General features: G+C 38.8%; 1 protein-coding gene across 1 annotated transcript; it reads right to left on the reverse strand.

Moving 5' to 3' along the window:
* Positions 1 to 304: 304 nt before the first annotated feature.
* LOC133576331 (induced myeloid leukemia cell differentiation protein Mcl-1 homolog) lies at positions 305 to 3,472 on the reverse strand. Its single transcript, XM_061929483.2, has 3 exons — positions 3,201 to 3,472; positions 1,165 to 1,415; positions 305 to 1,069 (listed from the first exon to the last, which is right to left on the reverse strand). Exons 1-3 carry the CDS (start codon positions 3,250 to 3,252, stop codon positions 860 to 862), a joined length of 513 nt encoding a protein of 170 aa, XP_061785467.1. The 5' UTR covers positions 3,253 to 3,472; the 3' UTR covers positions 305 to 859.
* Between the last annotated feature and the right edge of the window lie 18,013 nt (positions 3,473 to 21,485).

The following is a 21,485-nucleotide window of genomic DNA, read 5'->3' on the forward strand; positions in this document are numbered from 1 at the left end:
CTAGAGGGGGGGGTTACCCACATATGCGGTCCTCTCCAAGGTTTCTCATAGTCATTCACATCGACGTCCCACTGGGGTGAGTTTTTCCTTGCCCTTATGTGGGCTTTGTACCGAGGATGTCGTTGTGGCTTGTGCAGCCCTTTGAGACACTTGTGATTTAGGGCTATATAAATAAAGATTGATTGATTGATTGATTGATATAAACAGGAAGTAGGGAGGAAGTGGGTGAACAAAAAAAAAAAACCCTTCTGCATTTGCAGTAAGTTCCCCAACAAAGACAGTGACTAAAATAATTCAAGTGAATAGTTTATTAACTAATAATTCCAACATTATCTACACAACTCTTGGCAGCTCACAGCTGGATGCCACCCTCACCGAAAGAGCATCATCTTCGCACTGTCCCGCGCTATTTTGCACTTTGCTCCCCAACTCCATCCTTGGGAGTGAATCCTGGATCTGGGGAGCTTGCAAGCCCCGATACGTCCCAAAGTTCTGTGGGAGTCGCTCCGTGGCGCCGAGCCCACTTGGAGGGATCGTCGTGCCACGCGGATGCAAGCGTGCCTTGTTCCGCTCCCGGGGATGGATCGCCGGGCGGTCGGGAATGAGACTTATGGAAATCGGATTCGTGGTTGCTGCGCGTGGAATATGTCGCTATCTTCAAAGTCATACAACACGGCGCTGATCAGACCAAATGCTTTTTTCAAATTTGCATAGAAACATACTTGATATCTTAGAAAAATAAATCTATTTATAAATTAAATAGATCTCAACTGCTCGAAAAGGTAAAGTGTCCATGACGAAAATGCTTTGGCCGCAGGTTTGAAAACCAAAAATATTGAACTATACTGCGGCTCAGCCTTCATTTCCATGTGTAAGTCTGAGGGCATCGTGGAGGTTCTTCCATGTATCCAGCATCAACGTTGTTCACGTCAAAATCAGGCTTTTTAAGAGTCCGACAAATTCCCCTGATCAACAGGGCCAGTGTCGCCCCGATGCCGGCAACGGCCATGAGCGTTTTCCTCACTGCGGACTCTGGGTCAGCTTCCTGAAAGAACTCTACAAAACCATCCTGCGGGAAAAGTAATCAGTTAGTCTGGAGTCCTGAGGAGCAGTGACACGTAGCCTTCGCAGGCGTTACACAATGCCTGGCTGTGACTCACTCACCCATGAATTGTTTTTCACTAGCCAGTTTCGTTGGTGTTCCAGCAGGAACGAAGAGATCTCCTGGGCCACCAGGGGCACACAGTGTCCCCTGTCTTTGTTCTTCAGGTACTGGGACAGCACCGCCCCGAACGCCACCAGACTGGCAATGCGGCCCCAGTTTGTGGTCCCATCTGAGAAGAGGCTCTTTGCTACTGAACCCACAAAGTCCATGTTGTCCCCTTTCTGGTCCAGACAAAGAGTTTTGAGCATACCTTGAAAAATAAATAAATAAAGGGTGTCATTTACTGAAATTCACATTTGACATGTATGTTACATCTCCACTCCTTTGTTTTCGCTTGTGGTATTTTTTGTTTTAAAAGGTAATTGTTAAATCACATCCTGTATTAATTTGACAGTTGATCAAATACATGTTTAAAACTATATCTGGGTTTCTGCCGGTATCAGATAATAAATAAATGATAAATGGGTTGTACTTGTATAGCGCTTTTCTACCTTCAAGGTACTCAAAGCGCTTTGACACTACTTCCACATTTACCCATTCACACACACATTCACACACTGATGGAGGGAGCTGCCATGCAAGGCGCTAACCAGCACCCATCAGGAGCAAGGGTGAAGTGTCTTGCTCAGGACACAACAGACATGACGAGGTTGGTACTAGGTGGGGATTGAACCAGGGACCCTCGGGTCGCGCACGGCCACTCTTCCACTGCGCCACGCCGTCCCTCAGATGCTTTGTAATGCAACTTAAAACTAATTTAATGCCCATGTCCTACTGCAAATCGTATATATATATATACATAGTCAAAATCATACAATTCTTAGCATTTGACAATAATAATCTTCAATGGTTGGAAAGATTACAGCACTATTCTAATCCCAATATATAATAATGCAAGTAACCCTTGCAGAGAAATGTTCATTACTGCACTATTTACAATTGTAATTGGAAGATCAGTAACTTATTCATGCAAAATTAATTAATTAGGGCTGCGACTAACGATTAATTCGACAATCGATTAATGGTCGATTAATAATCGGATAAAAGAGACAAACTACATTTCTAGTATTTTATTGAAAAAAAAACTGGCTCCATACTTATTTTCATTATTGTTTCTCAGCTGTTTCTACATGTTACAGTTTATAAATAAAGGTTTATAAAATAAAAAAAACATTTTAAAAAACAAAATAAAAAAATAAGCCCCTGCGCATGCGCATAGATCCAACGAATCGATGACAAAATTAATCGGCAACAATTTGTATAATCGATTAGTTGTTGCAGCCCTAGTATAAATAAATACTGTAAAAAGCTGTTAGCAAAAACTGCACTTCAATAAATATTGAACATCTTTAAGTGCAGTTATATTTCCTTATAGGGACAAACTGGGAAGGGAGGTTTTGTTCTAAATTACAATTGTATGAACTTTAAAAGGCCTTTAAACTTGGCATTTCATGTTTTTTATTCCATTTAAATACTTCAAGGGTTGTATTAACCTGTGGAATCCCTGTACATTAAGATGGTTTCGAAAAACAAATGCTTATGTAACCTATTTTTATGGGCTTTCCTCTTGGTGATGTTAAGTTCCTGTTATACGCTGTCATACAGTATATGCCTTGAGCTCTTATTTTGAAGGCGCTAAGAGCGGAAGTGAGGTCACGTTGTTGGAGTGGAGCGAAGGTTTTGAAAAGAAGGTAAATAAAGGGTCCTCGTGTAAACTGGAGATTCTGTGTTTATTATTTTGTAGTTTCATACCGTATAGGCGACATATATAAACCCTCGGTTACACTAACATCAATTTCCTGGTACGAACAAGCTGGCGTGTGGAGAAATGTTTTACGTCCTTTGCGTAATCAGCGTAAAGTAAGCAGGCCAAACCGGTCAATTGTATTGAAATGGTTTACGTTTGTGGCGCAAAGCACGCAGGCCAAACTGGCGAGTGTTTTACGTCCTTTGCGTAGAGTAAGCAGGTCAAAATGGCGAGCCTTTCAATGTTTGACGTAAAGACAGTGTCAAGTAAGAAAGATAATGGCCTCACCGTTGTATTTATATCGATGCTTTTCCAGCACGTTCCTCACGACTCTTTTCATGGTGGACTGCGCTTTACTTTCCAACCACGGACCCGTCGAAAGGCCGGTGTTGTGCCGGAAAACGCACCCCTGCCATAATATGCACCCCCTGACGCGGGAGCGCGCTTACGTCACTCGATTGCATCACTCGTCTCGAAAAGATGCACTTTTTTATGCCGAAAGAGGCGATTTAAAAGAGGCGATTTCAGCCAACAGCCGAGTTAGATATACTTTTCGAGACGAGTGATGCAACCGAGTGACGTAAGCGCGCTCCCGCGTCAGGGGGTGCATATTATGGCAGGGGTGCGTTTTCCGGCACAACACCGGCACGGAGAGCACATTGAATAGTCAATGAGGACAGGAAGGAAGTCGCTGAGGACGCTGGCCAATCAGCGCTCGCCTCCTCATGAATATTCATGAATGCGCTTTGGAGGCAAAACCATGCATTTTCACCTATGAAGTTAACACATTAAATAGTATGTCATTGTTACTTTTCTAATAAACTTGTTTCATTTATATTCATATAGATTACTTACAACGTGTCTAATACTTACTTGGATGTAAAAACTGTTTACTTTCTATTAGTATAGAAGAGGGATGTCCGATAATGGCTTTTTGCCAATATCTGATAATCCGATATTGTCCAACTCTTTAATTACCGATACCAATATCAACCGATACCGATATCAACCGATGTATACAGTCGTGGAATTAACACATTATTATGCCTTAATTATGGGTTTTTTTTTGTCATAAAGAAATACAATCATGTGTGCTTACAGACTGTATCCCTGCAGACTGTAAAACAGCAGCTTGGAATTTGGGACATGCTCTCCCTGAGAGAGCATGAGGAGGTTGAGGTGGGCGGGGTTTGAGGTGGGGGGCGTAGGGCGTTGCGGGGGGTGTATATTGTAACGTTCAGGAAAAGTTAGTGCTGCAAGGGGTTCTGGGTATTTGTTCTGTTGTGTTTATGTTGCGTTACGGTGCGGATGTTCTCCCGAAATGTGTTTGTCATTCTTGTTTGGTGTGGGTTCACAGTGTGGCGCATATTTGTAACAGTGTTAAAGTTGTTTATACGGCCACCCTCAGTGTGACCTGTATCGCTGTTGATGAAGTATGCGATGCATTTACGTGTGTGTGTGTACAGAAGCCGCTCACAAAGTGCATTATATTTTTTAACATGCCTCAAAACAGCAGCTTGGAATTTGAGACATGCTCTCCCTGAGAGAGCATGAGGAGGTTGAGGTGGGGGGTGGGGGTGGTGGTTTAGAGGGTAGCGGGGGGTGTATATTGTAGCGTCCCGGAAGAGTTAGTGCTGCAAGGGGTTCTGGGTATATGTTCTGTTGTGTTTATGTTGTGTTACAGTGCGGATGTTCTCCCGAAATGTGTTTGTCATTCTTGTTTGGTGTGGGTTCACAGTGTGGCGCATATTTGTAACAGTGTTAAAGTTGTTTATACGGCCACCCTCAGTGTGACCTGTATGGCTGTTGACTAAGTATGTTTTGCATTCACTTGTGTGTGTGAAAAGCCGTAGATATTATGTGATTGGGCCGGCACGCAAAGGCAGTGCCTTTAAGGTTTATTGGCGCTCTGTACTTCTCCCTACGTCCGTGTACACAGCGGCCTTTTAAAAAGACATACATTTTACTTTTTGAAACCGATACCGATCATTTCCGATATCATATTTTGAAGCATTTATCGGCCGATTATATCTGCAGTCCGATACTATCTCTACTCCAAATCAAACATTCCACTTTGAAATATATTTTGTGTGCATGTTTGCTGTATAAAAAATTATTATTATTATTTTTTTTTTACAAAAAGGGCATTAAACAAACAAATTGGAAAAACCCCCCACAAAAGTCTGAAGTTAATCCTGAGACTTAAGTGTTAAAAGTAAAACAACACAATGTATGACTTATTTTTAACACTTTTTATAAGTGCGGCCTCTTTAGAGTCCCAATAACTTTAATGGGATTGTTTTTTTTAAATGTCATTGCTCAAACTCAAAAAAATAATTATTATGAATTATCGACCTATTAAAGGCTCCAGTTACTTACTAGGGAACGGCGTGGCTCAGTCGGTAGAGCGGTTGAGGGTTCCAGGTGCGATTCCCGCTTCCGCCATCCTAGTTGCTGCCATTGTGTCTTTGGGCAAGACACTCCCAGTGGCACCCACACCGGTTCAAACGTAGCTTAAAGGCCTACTGAAAGCCACTACTAGCGACCACGCAGTCTGATAGTTTATATATCAATGATGAAATCTTAACATTGCAACACATGCCAATACGGCCGGGTTAGCTTACTAAAGTGCAATTTTAAATTTCGCGCAAAATATCCTGCTGAAAACGTCTCGGTATGATGACGTCAGCGCGTGACGTCACAGATTGTAGAGGACATTTTGGGACAGCATGGTGGCCAGCTATTAAGTCGTCTGTTTTCATGGCAAAATTCCACAGTATTCTGGACATCTGTGTTGGTGAATCTTTTGCAATTTGTTCAATGAACAATGGAGACAGCAAAGAAGAAAGCTGTAGGTGGGAAGCGGTGTATTGCGGCCGACTGCAGCAACACAAACACAGCCGGTGTTTCATTGTTTACATTCCCGGAAGATGACAGTCAAGCTTTACCATTGGCCTGTGGAGAACTGGGACAACAGAGACTCTTACCAGGAGGACTTTGAGTTGGATACGCAGACGCGGTACCGTGAGTACGCATGCAGCTGCGGCTTCCAAACATTTGATCGCTTGCCCGTACGTGCGTGCCTCTATGTGCATGTCACGCACGTAACTTTGGGGACTTTGGGGAAATATATGTGCTGTATGAACTTTGGGGAGGTGAACGGTACTTTGGGCTGTGGGATTGAGTGTGTTGTGCAGGTGTTTGAGTTGTATTGGCGGGTTATTTGGACGGGAGTGGGGTGGTGTTTGTTATGCGGGATTAATTTGTGGCATATTAAATATAAGCCTGGTTGTGTTGTGGCTAATAGAGTATATTGTGTTTATTTACTGTTTTAGTCATTCCCAGCTGAATATCAGGTCTCACAGCATCTTCCCTATCTGAATGGCTCCCACTGCCCTCTAGTCCTTCACTCTCACTTTCCTCATCCACAAATCTTTCATCCTCGCTCAAATTAATGGGGAAATCGTCGCTTTCTCGGTCCAAATCGTTCTCGCTGCTGGTGGCCATGATTGTAAACAATGTGCAGATGTGAGGAGCTCCACAACCTGTGACGTCACGCTACTCGTCTGCTACTTCCGCTACAGGCAAGGCTTTTTTATCAGCCACCAAAAGTTGCAAACTTTATCGTCGATGTTCTCTACTAAATCCTTTCAGCAAAAATATGGCAATATCGCGAAATGATCAAGTATGACACATAGAATGGACCTGCTATCCCCGTTTAAATAAGAAAATCGCATTTCAGTAGGCCTTTAATCTCCAATGTGACTAATGGCCACACGCAGTGTGCCTCTTGTACACTAGGGGGCGATTGTGGTCATTTCTGCTTGTTTCGCTACGTTAGAATGGCGTAGAAGGAGAGAATGCTACATGCTAATGCTCCGGAAAGAGGACATGTCCGGGGAAAAGAGGACGAATAAATAGATAAGTACAACTTTCCACTGCTTTTTGATGTTGTTGGTAATGTATTAATATGTTTAAATGTCACCTGTGGTTATTAATATCGCCAGAGACATACCAAAAGATCGCTTTTTTTACTCAATTGTTTTAGGTGTTTTGCTGATTATTAGTCTCAAAACAGCTGGGATGTGCTGACGTCATGTCACGTGATTAAAGTGTCTTCTTTTAAGAACATTATGACACTCATTAAACAAGAAGGTGTTTATTTTACCATAAACTTTAAACATACTGACCTATTTTAGCTGTACTTTGTACATTTTTATGGTTAAAAAAGGCAGCTCAGTTGCCAGAATGTTACTGTAAAATGTACATTTGTTTTTTACTGTAAATAATAAAACAACAATTTTACAGTACATTTTTTATGGTTAAAAAGGCAACTCAGTTGCCAGAATTTTACTGTAAAATGTATATTTGTTTTTTACTGTAAATAATAAAACAGCAATTTTACAGTACATTTTTATGGTTAAACAGGCAGCTCATTTGCCAGAATTTTACCGTAAAATGTATATTTGTTTTTTTGCTGAAAATAAAAAAACAGCAATTTTACAGCACATTTTTTGTGGTCAATAAAGGCAGCTCAGTTGTCAGCATTTTACTGTAAAATTTTCATTAGTTTTTTTACTGTAAATAAAAAAACAGCAATTTTACAGTACATTTTTTATGGTTAACAAAAACAGCTCAGTTGCCAGAATTTTACTGTAAAATGTAAAGGGACAAGCGGTAGAAATGGATGGATGGATGTACATTTGTTTTTTTACTGTAAATAAAAAAACAGCAATTTTACAGTAAAAAAATGTATGGTTGAAAAGGCAGCTCAGTTGCCAGAATTTTACTGTAAAATTCACATGAGTTTTTTTTACGGTACATACAAAAACAGCAATTTTACAGTACCTTTTTTATGGTTAAAAAGTCAGCTCAGTTGCCAGGATTTTACTGTAAAATGTAGAAAATATATATTTTTATTATAAATAAAAAACCCAGCAATTTTACAAACATTTTTTATGGTTAAAAAGGCAGCTCAGTTGCCAGAATTTTACTGTAAAATGTAGAAAATATATATTTTTATTATAAATAAAAAACCCAGCAATTTTACAAACATTTTTTATGGTTAAAAAGGCAGCTCAGTTGCCAGAATTTTACTGTAAAATTTACTTCTTTTTTTTTTTTTTTTTACTGTAAATAAAATAACTGCAATTTTACAGTAAATTGTGGCACCTGAGCTTCCAGTTTTGTTTTGTTTTTGTTGTTTTTTTTTTTTACCGCAAATCAACAACTGTAGATTTTTGGGTGTATTACTGTAAATGCCTAAACGGCACCACATGTTATTACAGTAAAACAAGTACTGTTTTTTTTTTCATTTAGAGAAAAATGCTGTAAAAACCACAGTAATTGAACAATTTTACCATTAAATCTATTGCTACTTTTACATTGCACAATTTGATGGATAACTTGCTTTGAAATAATAATTATTAGTATTTATTTCTATTTAAAACATGATTTGAATGTCTGATAATATATTATTGCATAATTAGACAATATTTAAGTTAACATAATTTGCGATTACATGGAGTACATCTATTTTTTTTCTGCCAAAATTAATTTAATGAACCTCTATGTTGCCTCTTTAGCACCTCCCTGTGGCCAGCAGTAATACAGCAGTCCTTGCTATGTTTGTTAAACCTTTGCAACAATAATACAGTTGAACAAAATAATTGTATGACGTGTGTATATTCAAACACATCTGTTAATACATTAATACTGACACAGTATTAATAATATCCTAGTATAAATATCACAACTACTTCATACTGACCTCAAAGAAGGAGGTCCGCCTCATAGTAATGCTTTATTATTCTTGTGCAGGGGGAAAAAATTATAACACACAAAGAACTTCTTTCCTTCCTTCCTTCTCTCTCACACTCCTCTTTACTCTCTGTCATTGTGGATGAATAAAAGAACCAAATACAAAACTATAAATAATTATTTTTTAATGTTGGATGAGGCTGCCCTCTGCTGTATTAAGGTGGTCCTATAAGACGCTGTATATTTGCTTGTACTTTAATCCAATATGGAGCCTATGTAATAAATATTAAAATGATGAATTATGTGTCCCAATGACAAGTGAAATAATGTATAAACTGTCCGTGCATTAAATAATTCCAATTATAAAAGTATGCATTTTAACAAATATAGTGGTTGTGATGTAAATTAAACTATATGGTAAAAAAATAAACTACGCTTTTTTTAAACTAATTTAATTATTGATTAATGGATTATGGAGGTTACCCTCTAGTGGGTTCTTCAGATCACCACACACTTGCACGAGAGCCCGATATTCAGGGTTCAACAATGTCTTTTATTGTGAACGCACGCACGACAGTCTCTACTGCGTGACTTTTCAGTCTTTTGGGCGTGTCGTCTTTCTGGCCTTCTCTCTCTCGCAATGTCCAGCGTCTGTGTCCGCTCACCAGCACCAACTCCAAAAACGCGTCTCGGTCCGGCTGCTGCTAATAAGGGCGACAGGTGATTAGATAACCAGCCCCAGCTGGGCAATCCACTCACCTGTCGCTGGCTTCGAGGCCGGTCCTTACACACCCCGCTCCGCGGCAGGCCCGCAGACCACGCCCCTCTCCACATGGATCATTTGATGAAGGTTAAGGTCAAAGTAATTATTAATTATTTATATAGCACAATAAAAAAACAACAACTACTGCACCATAGTAGTAGTGCAAATACAAATAAAAAAAGGTTAAAAAATAGCAAATAATAGAAATCAAGTACAACCAAGCTGGCACAAGACATTGAAACAACGTTGAGAACTCGTTGAATTAGGTCCTGACGTTGAGCAACTCCAACATAACGTTGAAACAACATGCTTTCTGATGACGTTTAAGCAACGTTGGGTTCTGACGTTGATTTGAGCATTTAATTTTGGTCAATTTCCCAACCATTATTCTACAACACAAACACAACATTGACACAACATGCTTTTTGACAACGTTTATTCAATGTCAGGTTGTTCTAATGATATGACCATTGGAATTTGGTCATTTCCCAACCAACAACGTTGGACATCAACATCAACATTGTCTCAATTTACAAGTACAACTATTTTGCAACGTTGTTTAAAAGGCAGATTTAAAAGACATGTACGTATAACCAACGTTGTATCAATGTCTTGTGCCTGCTGGGAAATAAACAATAACATGGTTATAGAAATGAAATAGGGACTATCCATCAAATAACAAAAAGGCATCAATAAAAACATAAAAGTGTTAAACACCAGCAAAAAAAAAAAATCATGATTTAAAAAGTCTTGATAATTAATAACGTAATTTTACAGTTTAATCAATCTGTTCTTCTATCTTATGAAAAAACCTTTACAATTGAGCGAGATCATTTACTGTTGGTCTACATGGATGGCCAAGTCAAAAAGTTATTCTATGGTTGTCGTCACACTTTGCCTCTCAGCCATCACTGGTACTCTTCATTGGTGAGTAGCAAACGGCATATGTTGACCACATACAAACAAATCGGGGCATCTACAGGGTTGAGCGATCAACATCTAGATGCAAACAATTATACCAAAGACTACAAAAAATGGGAGCCATTACCTCCCTGCTTGGCACTCAGCATCAAGGGTTGGAATTGGGGGTTAAATCACCAAAAAATGATTCCCGGGCGCGGCTACAGCTGCTGCTCACTGCTCCCCTCCTAATTCCATGACTGTATATATCGGTATCGGTTGATATCGGAATCGGTAATTAAGAGTTGGACAATATCGGAATATCGGCAAAAAAGCCATTATCGGACATCTCTAATAATATATAAATAATAAATGTCAGTGTTTATCTGTAAATAAAAAAATATATATAATGCATGTCAGTGTTTATGTGTAAATAACATATATAAATAATACATGTCAGTGTTTATCTGTAAATAACAATATATAAATACCGTATTTTTCGGAGTATAAGTCGCACCTGATGAAAATGCATAATAAAAAAGGAAAAAAACATATATAAGTCGCACTGGAGCCCGGCCAAACTATGAAAAAAACTGCGACTTATAGTCCGAAAAATACGTTAATAAATGTCAGTGTTATCTGCCAACCTGGAGGAGATGTTCGCCAAATGAAAATCTCTCCCTGTCTGCCAGTCCAACTATCCTTAAATACTTTTCACATGGAGACACTTGCACTTTGGTGTTCTTGCCTTGGGGCGGACAGTTTGTACGAATGCAGACAACATATTTCCTTAGTGGAATAGTCACCTAACAGATTCTGTGACCAAGCACAATCGTGTAAGAAAAATGTACACACTCCACTATAAAGATATATGCTTGTGTTGTTTAACGGCATCATAAATTACAAACCCCGTTTCCATATGAGTTGGGAAATTGTATTAGATGTAAATATAAATGGAATACAATGATTTGCAAATCATTTTCAAGCCATATTCAGTTGAATATGCTACAAAGACAACATATTTGATGTTCAAACTGATAAACATTTTTTTTGTGCAAATAATCATTAACTTTAGAATTTGATGGCAGCAACACGTGACAAAGAAGTTGGGAAAGGTGGCAATAAATACTGATAAAGTTGAGGAATGCTCATCAAAGACTTATTTGGAACATCCCACAGGTGTGCAGGCTAATTGGGAACAGGTGGGTGCCATGATTGGGTATAAAAACAGCTTCCCAAAAAATGCTCAGTCTTTCACAAGAAAGGATGGTGCGAGGTACACCCCTTTGTCCACAACTGCGTGAGCAAATAGTTTAAGAACAACGTTTCTCAAAGTGCAATTGCAAGAAATTGAGGGATTTCAACATCTACGCTCCATAATATCATCAAAAGGTTCAGAGAATCTGGAGAAATCACTCCACGTAAGCGGCATGGCCGGAAACCAACATTGAATCACCGTGACCTTCCATCCCTCAGATGGAACTGTATCAAAAACCGACATCAATCTCTAAAGGATATCACCACATGGGCTCAGGAACACTTCAGAAAACCACTGTCACTAAATACAGTTGGTCGCTACATCTGTAAGTGCAAGTTAAAGCTCTACTATGCAAAGTCAAAGCCATTTATCAACAACATCCAGAAAACCGCTGGCTTCTCTGGGCCTGAGATCATCTAAGATGGACTCATGCAAAGTGGAAAAGTCTTCTGTGGTCTGATGAGTCCACATTTCAAATTGTTTTTGGAAATATTCGACATCGTGTCATCCGGACTAAAGGGGTAGTGAACCATCCAGACTGTTATCGACACAAAGTTCAAAAGCCAGCATGTGTGATGGTATGGGGGTGTATTAGTGCCCGAGACATGGGTAACTTACACATCTGTGAAGGCACCATTAATGCTGAAAGGTACATACAGCTTTTGGAACAACATATGCTGCCATCTAAGCGCCGTCTTTTTCATGGACGCCCCTGCTTATTTCAGCAAGACAATGCCAAGCCACATTCAGCACGTGTTACAACAGCGTGGCTTCTTAAAAAACGAGTGCGGGTACTTTCTTGGCCCGCCTGCAGTCCAGACCTGTCTCCCATCGAAAATAACATGCAAATTAGTGACATATTGGCTCTTAACTAGTCATTATTAAGTACTTATTAACGCCTTATTCGGCATGGCCTTATTATAACCCTAACCCTCTAACCCTGACCCTAACCCTCTAACCCTGACCCTAACTCATACTTGCCAACCCTCCCGGTTTTCCCGGAAGACTCCCGAATTTCAGTGCCCCTCCCGTAAATCTCCCGGGACAACAATTCTCCCAAATTTCTCCCGATTTCCACCCGGACAACAATATTGGGGGCGTGCCTTAAAGGCACTGCCTTTAGCGTCCTCTACATCCTGTCTTCACGTCCGCTGTTCCTCCAAACAAACAGCGTGCCGGCCTAGTCAAACAATATTTGCGGCTTTTACATACACTTAAGTGAATGCAATACATACTTTGTCAACAGCCATGCAGGTCACACTGAGGGTGGCCGTATAAACAACTTTAACACTGTTACAAATATGTGCCACACTGTGAACCCACACCAAACAAGAATGACAAACTTTCGGGAGAACATCCGCACCGTAACACAACATAAACACAACAGAACAAATACCCGGAACCCCTTGCAGCACTAACTCCTCCGGGACGCTACAATATACACCCCCGCTACCACCAAACCCCCCCACCTCACTCACCCTAACCCTAACCCTAACCAAATAACTCTAAATTAAGTTTTTATTACTTAGAATATGTTCCTCTAGTGTCCAAACAACTCTAAATTAAATCTTTGTTACTTAGAATATGTTCCCCATACTAAAGTGTTACCAAAAACATATAACTTTGTCTTGGATTTGAAAAACAAAAAACATTTAATTTTTCACTAAAGAAGGGTTGGGTGAATGCGCGTATGAAAGTGGTGGGGTTCGCTACCTCCAACAAGGTTAAGAACCACTGCACTAAACAATTTGATCTTGACGTGTATTTCTGGTCTTGTCATCCTGGTCCGGACAGAAGGGCGACACGGCAGTGCAGTTGGATCAAAAATGAGGTCAGAGACGCTTGACTGAACAAAAAGTTGCTTTATTACAAGCGAGCGTGGTCATACAGAACTGCAGTTCCCGGAGGAGGTCAAGTCCAACAAGTGGCACTCCTAACTTGGAGAAGCCGAAGCAGTTTTATATTCCTCCTTCCTGTCACATAGCAACATCCCATCTTATTGCCTGAACTACTCCAGTCTACATGCAAATGTCAAACTAACTATTTAATGATGTGCTCAAACTGAAATACTACTATTTACTTCAAGTGATGGTGTGTGTGATAGAGTAGGTTACTCTGGATGCGGAATGCTGGTCTGATATCTTCTTAGGACAAGGACTCCGGTCAGAGAGTAGGGCACAGAGAGGCTTTCAGGCACTCTTTAATGATGAAGTTGAACAATTGTAGTATAGGTGTGTGTGTGGTCTAAAGGGAACACATACAAATAATGATGAGGATACATTTAGGCAATATAATATGCAATAATACAACAGGATATGTATACAATTATATATAATATAATATACTCTACAATGTGTTATAAAACAAATGTACATGGACTATTAAAGCAGTCCATAAGAGATGAATGGAGAATAAGCACTGTTGATTTAGACAGTGATTTAAACGTGGTCTGTGTCGCCCTCTAGTGGTAGGATAGGGTAACTACTGTGTAACAAGAAGTATTAACAGGTTGAAAGTTGAGCTGGCGAATTACGTCGTCAAGCAGAAACATTGTTGCGAACAAACACTCGTTTAAGGCTACATCTAACACATTATAGGCATTTTGGCATTAATAACCGTGCTATATTCGACGTATACTTACATTTTAGTCAGGAACGCACACAATGCTGTTTACACAAGAGCCCATATTACGCAGAAACGCTACAACCAGGAAATGACGTCTCAGACTAGATCGCCAAATTAAGAGCACAGGAAATCTAACATCTCAAAACTGCGTCAGAATAAGATAAGACAAAAACACTTTCTGACAGTGTGCTTTCTCCAAGATATTCACCATATGAGTCCATTAAGGCACTTCAAACTCCTTGCCCTGCAGCTTGAATTCTGCCATGGCCAAGCTCTCTTCATTGTAGGCTGTTAGAGACCTCCCTCTGTATCATTTATTATCCTTCTTTTTTTTTTTTTTGTCATAAAAAAATACAATCATGTGTGCTTACGGACTGTATCCCTTGCAGACTGTATTGATCTATATTGATATATAATATAGGAACCACAATATTAATAACAGAAAGAAACAACCCTTTTGTGTGAATGAGTGTAAATGGGGAAGTGAGGTTTTTTGTATTGGTGCACTAATTGTAAGTGTATCTTGTGTTTTTTAATGTTAATTTAATAATAAAAGCATATATATGTAACTGCTGTGTACCTTTCCCGCCAAGAACCCACACAGAGGCTGGATTGGGTGATGTGGTTCTTTACTGGTAGCTGCAATGAGTGATCAGAACGCACATACACACAATATGTGGTTAACACCTCTGCTGATTTCCATGTCTACAGGGGGGAAATAATATCGACTTCAGTGCAAAATAGTAATACATCTGACGTGAGCATACTTGCCAACCCTCCCGAATTTTCCGGGAGACTCCCGAAATTCAGCGCCTCTCCCGAAAACCTCCCGGGACAAATATTCTCCCGAAAATCTCCCGATTTTCAGCCGAGCTGGAAGCCACGCCCCCTCCAGCTCCATGCGGACCTGAGTGAGGACAGCCTTTTTTCATGACGGGAGGACAACAGGGTGACAAGAACTAAATCATCCAGACTAGAGATAAATTGTATTATTATGTTTATTTTACCTAAAAGTAAATATATTTATTAATTAAAAAAAACAAAAACTAAATACATTTTTACTATATTTTGCTAAAAACATCAAAATTAATTGTATTTTTATTTGTATTTTTTTGTGACTCCTTATTACATCCAGCCATAGAATTATACATTAAAATAAACATATTTGAAATAATTGATTTTAAGTCATCATAATAATTCATTTAAAATGACCATATTTAATTATTAAAATAATTGCTTGTTTATCAACAACTTTAGCATTTTATTCATTACATTTTGAAACTCTCAGAAGCCAAGTTATGTTATATTCCTTAAGATTTATTTATGCAAGTTTGAAGTATCAATTATCTAAACACAGTTTTGTTTGCATATTTTCAGAATGTAGATATATATATATATATATATATATATATATATATGAAATACTTGACTTGGTGAATTCTGTCAATATACTCCTCCCCTCTTAACCACGCCCCCAACCACGCCCCCACCTCCCGAAATTGGAGGTCTCAAGGTTGGCACGTATGGACGTGAGCAACAACCAATTCAAAACGAAAATTCCACAATGTAGCATTTCAACTGCTATTAAATAACTGTGTATCTTACAATAAATCTCACGTTAGCTTTAGTGTAATATATAATATTTTGCAGAGCAATATCAGAACGTGGCTTACCATCAGCAGAGTACAGGAAGTCTACTAATAGCTTCCGGTTTGCGGTCATATTTACAGACTTTCAGGTACCAGCAGGTGGCGCAATTGGACCTCTCATTGCATAACAAACAATATACATCTTTTAGCAGGAATTTCACTCAAATAATCAAAGTATTTCTTATAGCCGTTACATATATATTTGTTTTATTTTATTTTTTAAATTTAATGTGCGGCCCGGTACCAATCGATCCACGGCCCGGTGGTTGGGGACCACTGATGTAGAGCACGGCTGTCAAAGCCAAGACCCGGGGGCCAACATTAAATTGCAGTAGCTCGTCGCATTGGCGGTGGAGATTGAGAATGGCCTCATTGACTGGGAGAGAGAGAGATTCCGACGGCAAGGACTTCGCACCTCGACGTATAGTGGGCGTGGCCATGGAGCTCGTCAAACAACGTCCGCACCGATACCCGTTGTCGATGCCTTGCCGATATCACGGGAGGAGGAACCCATGCAGCTTGGAGGGAATCGTCTCTCTCAAGCAGAGAGAGATCGTCGCCTTCGTCTTCTGCTTTGTCTATATTGCGGAAAAGCTGAACATCGCATCTACCACTGTCCTCATCGTCCTGCACGCCGTCGCACTCAAGCGTCACCTCGTATAAATGTACTTTCATTTGGTTTTATGTCCATGTTTTCTAGCTAGCAACGTTAGCTATGGTTATGGTGTTAGTTTCTTTCCAGGATTTGTTGCCACTATCTTAATAATTCCAGCAGGGGTCACTGTAGGCCCTCTTTTACTTCCTGTTGTGTTTCTTTCTGCAACTGCCTTCTGGACTTTGGATTTATGGCTCTTTTTTTAACACTTTTTGTCTTTTCAGCAATTGCTTGTAGCTGTCATTAGATGAGGATCAGAATCATTTCAATGTACACAAACAAATAGTGTATTGGTAAGAATGACTCTAAAATATTGGAAATAATTGTATATGTATGTTTTTACTGTAAATCCTCCTTAAGGTGGTCACATATCCCCATGCTGTAACTGTGAAATCAATATATATATTTTTTTTTCTAATTTAAAGAATTTAGCCGAATTGTAATAATATAAATACCAATACACTGAACAAGTAAGAATAAAATGTGTTTATATGTGCATGAACGTGTGAATAAAAGTTAGGACAGAATAAAAAGAAGGCAGAGATTAATTCATTGATTAATATACGAAGTCATTAATGTCTCACAGAGAATGGTTTTACAATGTCTATAACTTTATTTTTGTATGGAAAAATACGTTTTCTCTCTGTTTTTGAAGGGCTGAATAAAGTCTTGTCAATATCAGAATCGCCATTTTTTTTAGATGACATTTTTCTCTGAGGTTATATTTATCTTCATTTTTGTGAAGAATTGTTGTACCTTTTTGCTTAGTTTTCTTTGCACATCATTTTGACTGTTTGAAAAAGCACCAAATCATTGAATGTCAATATTTTATATTCAAATGGAGTGTTTGAATGTTCTCTATATGCAATATTATGTAAAAAAAAAATGGCCAAAGTTGGAACCTGGGAAAAAACAAAACAGATTTGAATCTGAAAAAGATACGAAACTTGGAAAAATTAAAGGAAACTATAAAAAATAAAAATGTATTCTGAAAAAGTAGAAAGCTCTAACATTATAATATATATAAATGAAAAGAAAGAATTAATAAAAACATATTTTTGTGTGAAAATTATATACAACCTGAAAAATATTTTTTATTTTGAATACACTGAGGTATTTTTCAACATCAAAATCTGAACTTTTAGTTTCAGAGTACAAAAGTACAAAACTGTTGTCCCTAATTGACCTCCATATAAATGAATGATGCATCCAAACAAGCAAGTAAACAACAATTTACTCATATAGAGTCTGACGTTCTTAGATCCAATGTTTTCCTTTCTCTAGTATCAATACAATGGATGGATTCCCTTTTAAAAAGGATGTAGGATCCATACCTATCTCTTGGAAGGCAAACTTTACCAGCACAAATGGATGTAGTTGACATTTAGGAATATGTATCCATCAATGGTTACACCCCTAGCACACAGTGCTTCAGTTGTGTCACATGTCCACAAAAACCTGGACATTTCCGCATTTTGAAATATGAATTTTGGCAAGAAGTACAAACTCCGTTTCCATATAATTTGGGAAATTGTGTTGGATGTAAATATAAACAGAATACAATGATTTGCAAATCATTTTCAAGCCATATTCAGTTGAATATGCTACAAAGACAACATATTTGATGTTCAAACTGAGAAACTTTTTTTTTTTTGCAAATAATCATTAACTTTAGAATTTGATGCCAGCAACACGTGACAAAGAAGTTGGGAAAGGTGGCAATAAATACTGATAAAGTTGAGGAATGCTCATCAAACACTTATTTGGAACATCCCACAGGTGAACAGGCAAATTGGGAACAGGTGGGTGCCATGATTGGGTATAAAAGTAGATTCCATGAAATGTTCAGTCATTCACAAACAAGGATGGGGCGAGGGTCACCACTTTGTCAACAAATGCGTGAGCAAATTGTTGAACAGTTTAAGAAAAACCTTTCTCAAGCAGCTATTGCAAGGAATTTAGGGATTTCACCATCTAATATCATCAAAGGGTTCAGAGAATCTGGAGAAATCACTGCACGTAAGCAGCTAAGCCCGTGACCTTCGATCCCTCAGGCTGTACTGCATCAACAAGCGTCATCAGTGTGTAAAGGATATCACCACATGGGCTCAGGAACACTTCAGAAACCCACTGTCAGTAACTACAGTTGGTCACTACATCTGTAAGTGCAAGTTAAAACTCTCCTATGCAAGGCGAAAACCGTTTATCAACAACACCCAGAAACACCGTCGGCTTCGCTGGGCCTGAGCTCATCTAAGATGGACTGATACAAAGTGGAAAAGTGTTCTGTGGTCTGACGAGTCCACATTTCAAATTGTTTTTGGAAACTGTGGACGTCGTGTCCTCCGAAACAAAGAGGAAAAGAACCATCCGGATTGTTATAGGCGCAAAGTTGAAAAGCCAGCATGTGTGATGGTATGGGGGTGTATTAGTGCCCAAGGCATGGGTAACTTACACATCTGTGAAGGCACCATTAATGCTGAAAGGTACATACAGGTTTTGGAGCAACATATGTTGCCATCCAAGCAACGTTACCATGGACGCCCCTGCTTATTTCATTAAGACAATGCCAAGCCATGTGTTACATCAACGTGGCTTCATAATAAAAGAGTGCGGGTACTAGACTGGCCTGCCTGTAGTCCAGACCTGTCTCCCATTGAAAATGTGTGGTGCATTATGAAGCCTAAAATAGCACAACTTAACAACTTAAGCTGTACATCAAGCAAGAATGGGAAAGAATTCCACCTGAGAAGCTTAAAAAATGTGTCTCCTCAGTTCCCAAATGTTTACGGAGTGTTGTTAAAAGGAAAGGCCATGTAACACAGTGGTGAACATGCCCTTTCCTAACTACTTTGTACGTGTTGCAGCCATGAAAATTAAAGTTAATTATTATTTGCAAATAAAAAATAATGTTTATGAGTTTGAACATCAAATATGTTGTCTTTGTAGCATATTCAACTGAATATGGCTTGAAAAGGATTTGCTAATCATTGTATCCCGTTTATATTTACATCTAACACAATTTCCCAACTCATATGGAAACGGAGTTTGTAGATGAGCCGAGGAGGAAAATAGGAAACATTTTCTGAGTTCCTTACATGCATGTTACATAATTTGACATGACCTTTTCAAAGGTAATAATGTTAGTAAATGATGTAGCAACAATGATGTGGTACATTACATGGGACATGGAAGTGTCAAAGAGCTTGGTAGATGAGAATACATCTCAAGGTCAAATATAGTGTAGAAATGCACCCGATTGCAGGAAATGTAGTCTTCATTTTCTACATTTTCTTTCAGGGTTTGTGTGGCAGCACTTTCTGCTGATAAATATCTTTGTTTTTTATCAAAGGGTGCTCACATCCCTGCAATTTGACAATTGACTGTAGTGAGGTGTGTGTCCATGTCACTATCACCATACCTGCATTCATAGTGTCAGTGTGTCACTATTTCATCTTGATCTTCTTCTTGATGCAGCCTGCTGTATAGCTTGCTTTTGTCTAACTTTGCTTTACTGATCCTTGCTTTTACACAGAGTTCTGGATTGGAGGGGGCCATTGAAAACACCACAGTTGGAATCTAGGTTGTTAGACAAAGTTGAAGTCATGAAGTAGAGGACATGGGCATGGTTCTTGAGGGTATGAAGGTTTTGGACAATCTGGACAATGTCACATTGGCTGTTGTTATGCTGTTTGGACTTATGCCTGCCCTGAACCTCAGCTACACTTTTGAGCTCATCCAAAACATTTGCATGGAGCTGCTTTGATCGTTAGTGAGGTCTTAGAACATGCTACTTGGAAGCTTCAACGTGTTGAGCTTGTGTAAAGATGGAAAAGCACGGCTGTAGGACAACATACATTTTCATACATTGTATACATTGCATTGTCCATTGCAAAACACTCAATGTTCTAATAACTTCTTTTATTACTCAAGCAGAAATGTGCAAATAAACAATACACATTGTACAGTACTATCATAAGTATTACACCTTTCATTAATCAGGTGACAATTGGCGAGGCCTCATTAAAGACTTGGCCTGAACTTTACTCTTAATCATTCATGAAACCTTTACAAAGACAACTTTTCTTTGTAAAAAGTAACGTCTCATTCATTATTTTGAGTAAGGGTTAATTGTTATTATTTGTTTTTTGCAATGATTTGGAGTAAGGTTTACTAATGACAATTTCCAGTGTCAGTCTCTGAGGTACACGGTGCACTAAAGAGCCTGGACACAAGTAAAGCAGCAGGACCTGACCAAATGATACCTTTTCTCTTCAGATTGGCTGCACATTTTGTTGCTGAGCCTCTCTCATGTAGCTTTCAATGAATGAATGAATGTATTTATTCCGGCAGACAGACATATATAGCAACACTTCATCACTCTTTGTAGTTTGACACACATGCAACGGCACCCACCGAAAAAGGATACAGGAAAAGAGCAGGAATGTTTATCCATGTCCCGCCCCTAATTTACAATCAACTTATATGTTGGTTATATATGTTGGTTATATATGTTGGTTGTATATGATGGTTATATATGTTGGTTATATATGTTGGTTATATATGTTGGTTATATATGTTGGTTATAAATGTTGGTTATATATGATGGTTATATATGTTGGTTGTATATGATGGTTATATATGTTGGTTATATATGTTGGTTATATATGTTGGTTATATATGTTGGTTATATATGTTGGTTGTATATGATGGTTATATATGTTGGTTATATAGTCCAAGTTTCAACAGCAGAGTTGATGGATACATGACAATTTCTGAAGAAGTATAACATATGATAATGACAAGTCAGTATACATACACCAATATGGATATAATAGCATTGAGTGACCATGAGATTAGCTCCATCTTGCCTGGGTATCTTTCGTCTTCTGAAGCCTTGTCTGGTGTGTTATGTCCCTTATTCCACAGTGACTTATTTTGCACCTGTGTCCCACAGTTGAGA

Source organism: Nerophis lumbriciformis, linkage group LG34, assembly GCF_033978685.3.
Source record: "Nerophis lumbriciformis linkage group LG34, RoL_Nlum_v2.1, whole genome shotgun sequence".
In the NCBI taxonomy this organism is placed as follows: domain Eukaryota; kingdom Metazoa; phylum Chordata; class Actinopteri; order Syngnathiformes; family Syngnathidae; genus Nerophis; species Nerophis lumbriciformis.

Coding starts and splice junctions, on each gene's coding strand:
- LOC133576331 (XM_061929483.2), bottom strand. CDS start 3,252: ATGAAAAGAGTCGTGAGGAACGTGCTGGAAAAGCATCGATATAAATAC. Junction 1,416..3,200: donor GCATCGATATAAATACAACG/GTGAGGCCATTA, acceptor TTATTTTTCAAG/GTATGCTCAAAACTCTTTGT. Junction 1,070..1,164: donor TAGTGAAAAACAATTCATGG/GTGAGTGAGTCA, acceptor CTTTTCCCGCAG/GATGGTTTTGTAGAGTTCTT.